The following is a 10959-nucleotide window of genomic DNA, read 5'->3' on the forward strand; positions in this document are numbered from 1 at the left end:
AATACACGTGCGTACAAGCAGAAAATACATTTACACAGAGTTTGTATAATACACACTGATGTCTATAGAAGTGGCAATAATAATCCATTCAAATATAGTTTGACTATTATTTTATACTACAGTATAAAAAAGGTGCGACCAAATTGTAAGTTGGTGCGACCAACTAAGAAAGTGAGTCACACCAGTGCGACACGTGGTAAAAAAATAGTCTAGAGCCCTGCTATCAGTCAGATCGCCAGTAAAATGTAATTGTAACGTAACAGATATACTAGGCATCAAAAGGGTCATGGAAAAACTGAAATGCATAAACTGACTCAAAATAAAACTAAATGATGAGTTTGTTGAATGGAATGAGAGATTAAACTTAGACAGGCAAGTCTTCTGTACACTTTTTGTTTTTAAAACATGCACAAAATGAAACCTCATTAAACCACAAGTTCAAATGAAAAACCAGTTTGTCAGAGTAAACTGGTGTATGTGTAACAAAATGCTCTCAAAATATAAATTTCAGCCGATTGAAAGAGCCCCGAAGCCGAGAAGTATTATGTGGAACTGTCAATAACTTTGGATTCAAATAAGATACTTACTGCAAGTGCTTTAGACAGTCTTGTGCGGAAGTCATTAAGGACAATCGTGACAATCTCCTGGTGGGGAATATAGGCATTGCCAGCCAGCAAGTAGACTTTCCTTGACCGAACTAAATCCAGGGCATCCTGAAAGGGCACCTTTGGCACAGAAAAATAATAATCAGGACAGGTTGCTCGTTCTTAATAACAACAACAACTTTCCTTCTACTGCGCAGAGGTTTTAATAAAATGTCAGAAGGTATGGTTCAGACAGGCACTATCCATTGCCCAGATCTTTTCTGATAACTAGTAAATGTGATGTCTATCAACTTACTTTGTAGAAATCATGTTCTTCCACTGTGATTCCACTTAAACCATAACTGGAACTGATGAGCTTGTCTTTAAGGATTCTCTTCTCCTCTACACTAACCTGTATATTATAAATAAACATAAACATATGGAGTGTGTCAAACATACAGCAAAAAGACAAGGCATCACTAGAAAAAAGGTCAAAATAAAGATGAAATAAATAATTTGACATTTATTTGAGTGACTCTCGAGCCAAGTAACAACTTGACTCTTATGAGAAAATATTGCTGAAAGTAAAACACACAGACATAACAATGAGATATAATTTCAGTGTAGTACAACTGCCCCCTACAGGACGGTAGACAAAAATCACTATTTTAACCAAAGGAACCTGTACATTTCTGAAATGACAATGATTCATGCTGGGGAAATAATCCAATAAGTGAAATCAAGGCTTTAGAAGTGCCAGGCACTGAACACATTTATTTCACTACCAAAGACAGTAAACAGGGCAGAAAGCATTGACAGCAGCAAAATGGAGGACACTTTGTGCCTGTGCGGTAATTGTTTGTAATGATAGATTACTTATTAACCGCTTTATTACTTAGATATTTCATATAAAAAAAATTCAGCAGATACAGTAACATCAAAGGTGAGGGAGTTAAAATTAATAGGCAAAAAAAACTCACAGTGTCATATTTAAGATTGTTTTTATGTAAAAAGTCAGTCTTGTGCTTTGAAGAAAGGTGACCAAACCGGTAACGGAAAAGATCCATTTCCTGTTGGATAAACCATCTCCTGAGGTCTTCACTAAAATGAAATAAAACTTTTATTTAGACAACGTCTAATAATTGTGTGGTCAGAGAACAAAACAGATTTTGCATATAAATGTAAATCTATATATTGAAAACAAACAGTGACTACATTAATGTTCACTTAGTTTAGGCCCAATATTACTCAGTACATATGCACATTAACAAAGAAGTTGACAAAATACAGTATACACAAACATAGCTTGAAAAAATGGCACAAACTCTCAGCACTTGAATAAAGACATAAGTATTTTAACAGTCACAATTATGATAAATGGCCAGATCAAACATTTATTATTATTATTACTGTATGAGAACATCCTGAATTAAAAATGAACAACACTTACGTCTGGCAATACGCCAAGCGTAAAATAAAATGGGAGATATGATCCTTTCTCCGTTTCTCATATTCAGATGGCCCTACTTGAACCTTACGGTCCTCCTAATTTATTAGAAAAGAGGGGAAACAAAAAAAAACATGAACTACACTCAAACAAATTACAATAACAAAGCCAGTCTTGCAAAGATTAAAAGCCATTCTCATCAACACTGATACATTAAAATTTACATTTACATATTTGGCAGACGCTTTTATCCAAAGCGGCTTACAAATAGTCATTATACTTTTGCAGATGTTAAAGATGTTTTTGTTACTTATTATATGTACCATTATTTTTAGTCAGAGCATCCATAGTAAGGATAAGAATAGGATGTTTAAAAATTCATGTAAACATTTATATAAAAAGTATTGCCCTTACCACTTCAGTTCTGTATGGGATGTTCAGATTTGCAAACTCTTTTTCTAATTTTTTGATGTATTGCTCTGAATTTTTCAAATAGCTTACACCAAGATTTTCAACAGTCTTGAGCACTGAAAGAATACACAATTATAGATTATCAGACATATCACACACGTGTCAAAACGCCAAATACAATGGTCACATGAGCATTAAATCTCCATCAACAATGACTTACATTTTAACCTTTCCACAGCAAAGGTCTCAAACTCAGTAAGAGAGATGTTCTCAAGGGGAGGCTGGGCATAGAACTGAAGACAGTGATCATACAGATCATTTTGAGAGCTGCCAATCACCTTCTTTCTTTTGCTGCCTGAAAACAGCATTGCAATTCTACACACAAGAAGAGTTTGCACAGTGGGTTTAGCAAAACTTGGGACCAATAAATCATTGATTGTGATTACAGCGACACAATGTAGTTAGATGTAAGCATTTGACTAGACGTACAAAGCGACAGAAGTACAGGAAAAACGGTAAACTGATAAGTAAACAACAGGTTAAAACAGTCCACTGTGAACATGATTTGCTTTCTGTCCTACATACGAATTAGTGAGTGTGTATTCAACGTTATATACTTCCCGACTAACAATAGCAGGTGCCTTAACGTCATAAAACCTCTGTGTGTGAATGTTAATGCAACGTTATAAACTTACATCTCAAAAACAATTGCTGTCTGTCTCTTCCCGGAGCCTGAATCCCGCCAACGAAGTGACGAAACAAACAAAGCGCGGGTATATGACGTCACTCGCAAGCTTAGCCAATCATGTCCTGGTTCCGGCAGATTTCCGGGGGCGTGCCTTGCCCTACGTTTAACGCTCTGTGAAGTGGAATGAAAGTACATAGCGATTTCTTCCGTGAGGCTGGCACGGCAAAGAAATCAAAACAGCGCAGTTTGCTTGTGTTGTGTTTGAAATATTAAACATTATTTTTGCATCATCCTTCATCCTTCTGCAAAAAAAGATACAAGCGATGGGCTGTATTACAATTATTCTGTATTACAATTAATCTAGATATCTGTGTACTTTCTCATTCTCCTCCAACACAAAGCATTCTTTTGTTATTTAATGTTATTTAAGAAGACTAGCTGACTGTATCAATCCCTGTTATGACTTTGAGCAGAATTTTAATTTTTTGTTTTTAGCTCTCAGGCAGAATAGCGTTACACCTGCAGACACCAGCTCCAAATAAACAGAGAGTATGGCTTTTGGGAAGTTACATGATTTCTTTTTAATGTAACTGAAATCTTTTTTATCTCGTTATTGAAGAATTAAATTCAGTTGTATTGTGTGTTTATAAGTTTTTATTTATTCAAATATGTCCAAACAGACAAAAAGCATGTTCCAAATTAGTTTTTATACTGACCTAATAGTATAGTTCTATCCTCTGCCCCCAACCACACTGCTAACCTAACCCTCACAGAAACCTTCTTGCATTCTTACATTTTCAAATGAGCATCATTTACTATGTTTATTAATAATGTTCTCTTGTGGAGCCCTTTGGTTACATATTTACTGACAATAATATACAGAGCTAACATTTATTTGAAAATAAATGAAATGAAATAACTAGGACTGAATTATGAGGACAAAGCAGAAAGTTGTTCTCTATTCTATTATAGAGCTCCATCTAGTGGCAATTTCTGTATATTTTTGTTTGGCACGCTAACCCATAAATGCAACGTCTAGATGTATATTCAAGCTTGCTGAATAAAATTATTTCTTTTTACTTTTTTATATATTTCAGAAACCACACCCACAGACAAAAAGATGCACAAACTATTCATAAAAAAATTGTTAACATAGATGCAATCAAAAAAACGTGATTGTGAGGACTAAAATAGTAGTGAGTCATCCGTGCATCATATTAAAAGAATACTTTTTCATTCAAAAAAGTTGTGTGGACACATGCATCTTTTATATGCAAACAGAACTCAAAATATATACATACAGTAATTAGGTAAATACTGCATATAAATAACATGTACAAGTATTTCAAAATCTGTTTCTCGATAAATTATTCCAGTTGAAAAAAGTGCTTTATGTTCACATCTCTTCAAATTAAAGTTTCAGATTCAACAACCATTTAAACAGTTTACAGTAAACAAAACTTCTTTGATTCACTGAGTAATTATAAATCATCAATGGATTTGAGTCCATTGTACGTATTGAACAATGTTGAATAACAAATTACATAAATTACAGCCTATTCAACCTTGTGAACTTTCGTTTTTTAATCCATGAGATAGGGAAGTTACAATATCACCACACATACCATAATACCAATACAAAAGGACATATAATTTGACAATAATCACAAGGGCACACTTGATTATCTCCATCTCATTTCACTACTTACTAATAAAGGAACAAATAATTCAATGAAGATATTTTAGTGGTTGTAGGGGGTTTACTAGGCTATGATTCATCAATTCTGCACCCATTCCTCTGAACAGTGACGCACAGGCAGGGGAAGAATCATTTAGCCAGAAAAAAGAGCTTTCTTTAGTGATCTCTTTCACTAAAGGTGAGGGGGAACGTAGCCTTTGTTCTTCCAGGGAAATGATGTCAAGGGAAGAGTCCAACTGCTCATCGCTACACAGACCTCACAAGAGAGAAGGGTAAATCAGACAGATGTGAATAGAGAGTGGGGAAGGGTAGTCTAAACAGATAATAAAGCCATGGCAACTGGGTCAAAGGTAGTTTCATAGATCAACAAAAGTAGTCTTGACCCTTAACATTCGGAAGCCTTTACACTACAAATACGAACATACGACAGCAGAAAACATTGACACCTGAGATTTGACCATAAATGTTGCCCAGTCTCTGTTTTACATCATGCAACAAATTATAGTTATGTTTCATTGGCTGATAACTGTCTATGACATAATTTTAGGGGTCATCATCCTTTCTAAGGCCAAAGGTCATTAGTCAATATGACCAGGGGCCCCTATTACATATTTTGTACTGCTGAGAGTTGTTTTCTAAGCTCATAGCCTATAATAACATATCACTGCTGACCGTCTTAAATCTCGTATCTACATTTTTTTTTGTCATTTTTTGCAAGTATCTAACCAATAAAAAGTAGCTTGTCAACTTTAACAACACAGAATTTAAAAACGTTTTTTTCCATTTCCTGAAAACAACACATGTGGACATCCAAGGTTCGGAAAGACAGCAAAGATATGTGTCATGGTAATAGTATCACAAAAAACATGGTATCATCATTTACATTTTATTTATTAGATTTTAATACAGCTTTTTAACTAAAGTGAATGCAATGCCTGATTAACAGATATTTACATTTTTCATGAAAAGAATTCAAAAAGTCATTAGTGGATATGCAGTGTCACTGCATATCCACAGGAGCCGTAGACCCCCTGTTGAAGACATAATTACTATATTCCTAATAAAAATGTAATGTTGCTACTGTTGACCTATTTCAAATATCTGTAAGTGTTGATGTATCCCTACATTTGAATAAGCAGAAGTGATAAGTGGTCTACCGTCTACGTATACTATTACATTCCAAAACTTTGTTGTTGAATTCTCATTATCAAAAATGTGCCATTTGGTCGGTAATACAGTGACACTGTTGAAATGTCATATTAGCAATAAAAGTGAACTAAAAACAAAGAGCTGCGGAACAAAACAAAAGGTCACAGTATCTTAGCTGATTGCCATGAGCAGGCAGATCCATTTCAAACCACATGTGAAAGAGGAAAGAGGAAGAGGTCACAATTGATTTAACATTTGCATCACAGCTTGTTAATTTTTATAGCGCATGTATTTCCCTTTCCTGTGTGAGCCGGAGTAAAAGTATGTTTTGTCAGAGATCTGTGACGTGACTTTCAAAAATAACTTTTTCAACACACTTTTAGCTTCTTATAGAATCTGCGGTAACTGGTTGCAGAGGCGAACCTACATTAAGTGGGGGTCCAAGGCAAAATTATTGAATGGGGGGCCCTTTCTGACATTTTTTGTACAGTATGGTTGATGCTAAGGAATTGTTAGCATCAATTTTGTTTAACTCTTTTCTAGTCACAATTTTGCTAGTCACTGTTTCATAGAAGTGCACTCTAGTCTAAAAGCAATGCACCTAAAAACACAGGATTAGTAGCCTAAAGAAACACTGCCATTTGTTACCAGTAAATACCACGATAACCTGATTACAATAGTTGTATTACTCCTGAATAATTTTATTTCTTAAAATACAACTGTTCATTTTTGGACAATGAATTAACTAATATTAAATCATAAAATTTATATAAATCAATTTGTAATCAATTTTTGTAAATGTATTTGTATAAATTATTTGTGTCGCTTTCACATTAATTTTAACACACGTAATATTTCAAAGGGACTTCACAAGCATAAATCCCTCAGCTGCTGGGTCATTATTTTGCCAGTAAGGAATATTTTAGTTTTTTTGCATTCACTCTGATAAGCAGTTTATACGAGTGCTGTCCGCCACTTCTGTGCAAAACTTTTACTTCTTCTAATGCCACATACAGAATAATATGTTTTAAATCAAAAATGAAAATAGCATAAGGATCGTTTCCTGAAGTATTCCCTCTTGGAAGTGCTTTATTCGGAGGTAAACAACTGCATAGATTGTTGATGAGGGGCGTACAGAGTGAAAACTTTACAGTGGACGAGAAACTGTATTGTTTTGCTCCAGCATCACATAATGTAAACTGCATTTATACCAAAGAACTGCACACACGCAGATGTCACAGCAAATAGCAGTAAATACACTCGTGGCCGTGGATTGAAGAATGCGCTAAATAACGCAGAGTAAAAGCACACGTTTACAATTTCTGGCTGTTTCAATGGTCAGCCCTTGAGGCCCCCTTAAAAGCGGGGCCCCGGGCAATTGCCTTCCTTGCCTGCCCCATTGCTACGCCTCTGACTGCTATTCCCTGAATGTGACATCAGTGTGAATTACACTAAAAACACTGAATTAAAACAATCCATACATTTGGTTCAGCATGTTTCAGCATCTAATGTGTTGGATTAAATGTAATCTAATGAAGAATATTCACATTTTCAACTCTCTCTCTCTCTCTCTCTCTCTCTCTCTCTCTCTCTCTCTCTATATATATATATATATATATGCATCATATATATATAACACAATGTCCTCATTTACGTGCTTTGTGCAATGTTGCCCACTTGGGAAATTCTGACATGTGACTGCAAAGCATATATCCTTGTAAGTAAAGACTGCACCATATATGGTCAGAGAAAAAGGGGAATTGGTAAAGGTTTAAAGCTCTCCGATGGACTACCCCAATGCCTTTCATCTGCTAACATGTCAACTGTAACTGCACCTGTGCTTTCATTGATAACCCTTGTCTGCTGGGCACACTGTAAGTTTAGTAGCATTTCTCTTTTAGCTTTTACATTCAAATTCTGTGGTGACACTACGTTGTTAATTTTCTGAAAATGGTAAACTTATGAATAGTTATAATATACTACTATACGCAGAATCTGAAATATCATTTGAAATCTGCATTTAAATAACGAATCATCCATGTGAAGTTTTATTGTACTGTTTTTAAGGTAGCCATTCTGTGCAGGATGATCTGGCGCCGGTTGAAGTGGATTTTCGTTCTTTGGATTACAGAAATGTCTTATACTGGAAACAACCACATAAGGCTGGCCAACACAAGAAGTATTTTGTTCAGCATAAAGTGTAAGCTTGGATACAATTTAACGTTTTGCATGACTGCCATTTCGTTTTCAATACTGTTGCCATCTATCTTAATTGCTTCTAACCAAATGTTTCCATATTTTCCACAATATAGAAATAAACAGATGTTGTATTGTCACTTTACAATTTACCCTCACATAGAATTGTTTATAGTGGTGGCTTCTCTTGACTTCAGATATGGCGATAAGGAGTGGACAAATACTGAACACTGCCAAGGTATCCAATTGCTCCAATGTGACCTGAGCCAAGAGACATCAGATCCTAGAGAGTGGTACTACGCCAGGGTCCGTTCCCTCTCTGCTGAGGGCTACTCATCGTGGGTCATCAGCCCCAGGTTTCACCCTCACTGGGATAGTAAGTACAACAATCATTTAATACTTATTTGACCTCAGAAAACATTCTTCATTGCTACCTAAGAGGAGAGACTGTGACAGCCACAGTCATGTTATAATATTTTTGTGAAAAGTATATCTTTCTCTAAATCACAGCCAGCATTAGCCCACCCCAGTTAAAGGCAACTGTGACAGGACTGACCATTATGGTTCAGATCAGACCTCCCAGGACACCATTGCGAGGACCAAAGGGCACTAGATTACGAGTGACAAAACTACAGAAACTGACGTTCAGGATATATCTAATGCACAATGATGTAGAAGAGGTAAGAAAGCCTTCTTTTTTCAATAGTGGCAATGTACTAATATTACAAAAGAGTAGAGCTGTCAAACGATTAATCGCGATTAATCGCATCCAGAACGAAAATTTGTGTTTACATAATATTTATCTATGTACTGTGCATAATAATTTTGTATTTATAAATACAAACACATACGCATGAAGGAATATACGCATATTTAGGAAATATATTTATTTATATTTACCAATAATTGAAAATATAAATAAATGTTTATAAATTTTAGATTTTTCTTAAATATATGCATGTATGTGTTAATAAATACAAAATTATTATGCACAGTACACAGATATATATTATGTAAACACAAACTTTTATTCTGGATGCAATTAATCGCGATTAATCGTTTGACAGCCCTACAAAAGAGCAATTGATTATTGACAGAGTAAATGTGATTAAATAAAGGTACACATTTGAACATTTTGAGCGTACTACTAATACTAAACCCCTCCAAAAGTGAGCCGTACTGAGCCTTACTATACAGTGGAAAAGCCCAACTTTTTGTAGACTTGTTTTCCTTATTATAGACCACTTCAGAAGACGTAAACAACGCTGGTCCAGAAGAACTTCCTGTTTCTGTTTTTTAACACTACACAAACGTTTGAACAACATACAACCAACAGAACATTTATAACGAATCAAAATGTTAAACAGATATTTACATTTACATTTATGCATTTGGCATTTATCCAAAGCGACTTACATTGCATTGTATTATACATTTGTTTCTGACTATATGCAATCCCCTGGGATCGAACCCATGACCCATGAGGATATCTTTAAGATTGTATTATATATGTACAATTTAAAAAATAATAATATGAAATAAATAAAAACTAAAACCAGAAGTTGTACCGGACCAGTGTTCGCATTTTGCGAAGTGGTCTATATTGTTTGCGTTTATTGCTGCTGTTTTTTTTCCACAATGGCTGAGACCCCAGACCCCAAAAATGACTATAATTATCTGTATACTCATCTTAATCCTTTTACAAACCGCTACACCCTAAAGTCACCAAAACCACCTTTCTCATATACTGTAGGAGGTCCTTGAAACAGACAGTTGCTCCAAAGAGCTTGAGATCCCTGGGCTGCATCCAAAAACAACCTACTGCCTACAGGCTGTGTCCATTATCCCTCGCTCAGGCCGCAAAAGCACACGGAGTCCCAGCCTCTGCATCAGCACGAATTGAGGGTTTGGTGTCTCCCTCAGGTAAACCTTACGTAATACTTGGTATTGTTTAGGCAACACTTGAGATAGCTGATGGTGTCCATGACCGGTTTCCGCCTTTGTGCTTTATCCAAGTCACCTTCCAGGCAGACAAAATGGTGACAAAAAGAGACATGCTAGTTGTTATTTGAGACAAAGATTGTACCCTTGAGACACCATTGTTATGTTACAACCTCCTCAGGCTAAAATTAGAGGGGTTGTCAACCGGTCTAAGATTATCGGTTTTGAGAATTTTGTACTCCCCTCCTCCGTACGTAACATTTAGATTTCTGGTTTCATCATAGAGATTGTAACATTTCTTTTTTTGTCTGCCTGCAGGTTGTGGATGCTTCTGGACCTTTGTTAAACATGAAAATGATGCACATGCACACACTACATGGTGGAATGCCTGCAAATTCTCACAAAGGTCACATTTACAAGACCATATTTACAAGGCTTGGCCTTTACTAACTTATGTTACAGCTGAAGCATGCACCCTTACAAGAAAACTACATGAATTTCACACACTTGGCACGTGATAACATGTCCACGTGTCACCACACTTAACCTGTGATTTAAAGGGAATGTACAAGGGATTCACACAAAACTATTTCAAAACCACAAGTTTTTGTAAATATGAAATTCCTGTGACTTTTCTGTAAGTATCATTTCCGTCCAAAAGGAATTGCTACAAAAATGTTTGTTTTTTAAAAAGGTTTCCTTAAAGGGATAGTTCCCCCAGAAAATTCTGTCGTCATTTACTCGCCCTCAGATTGTTCCAAACCTTGCGTAAATATCTTTGTTCTGATAAACACAATGGAAGGTATTTGGAAGAATGTCAGTAACCAAGCAGAATTCGTCCACC

At 35.7% G+C, this 10959-nt stretch overlaps 2 protein-coding genes across 2 annotated transcripts in view; one reads left to right on the forward strand and one right to left on the reverse strand.

Moving 5' to 3' along the window:
* prim2 (DNA primase subunit 2) overlaps window positions 1–3235 on the reverse strand; it is a 60521-nt gene extending 57286 nt beyond the window's left edge. Inside the window, exons 1-7 of the mRNA XM_057342891.1 lie at window positions 3138–3235; window positions 2663–2817; window positions 2446–2558; window positions 2035–2129; window positions 1565–1685; window positions 901–996; window positions 588–725 (exon numbers count right to left, since the gene is read on the reverse strand). Of these exons, the coding sequence (XP_057198874.1) occupies window positions 588–725; window positions 901–996; window positions 1565–1685; window positions 2035–2129; window positions 2446–2558; window positions 2663–2810 (711 nt within the window). The 5' untranslated portion in view covers window positions 2811–2817; window positions 3138–3235. The remainder of the gene's footprint in view (window positions 1–587; window positions 726–900; window positions 997–1564; window positions 1686–2034; window positions 2130–2445; window positions 2559–2662; window positions 2818–3137) is intronic.
* Window positions 3236–7783: 4548 nt separating this feature from the next.
* On the forward strand, window positions 7784–10833 carry il22ra2 (interleukin 22 receptor, alpha 2). Its single transcript, XM_057342018.1, has 6 exons — window positions 7784–7852; window positions 8046–8178; window positions 8372–8550; window positions 8685–8854; window positions 9928–10097; window positions 10434–10833. The coding sequence occupies exons 1-5, from the start codon at window positions 7795–7797 to the stop codon at window positions 10075–10077; spliced, it is 690 nt and encodes a 229-aa protein (XP_057198001.1). The 5' UTR covers window positions 7784–7794; the 3' UTR covers window positions 10078–10097; window positions 10434–10833.
* The last annotated feature ends 126 nt before the right edge of the window (window positions 10834–10959 follow it).

This window comes from Triplophysa rosa, linkage group LG9 (genome assembly GCF_024868665.1).
Source record: "Triplophysa rosa linkage group LG9, Trosa_1v2, whole genome shotgun sequence".
NCBI classification, from domain to species: domain Eukaryota; kingdom Metazoa; phylum Chordata; class Actinopteri; order Cypriniformes; family Nemacheilidae; genus Triplophysa; species Triplophysa rosa.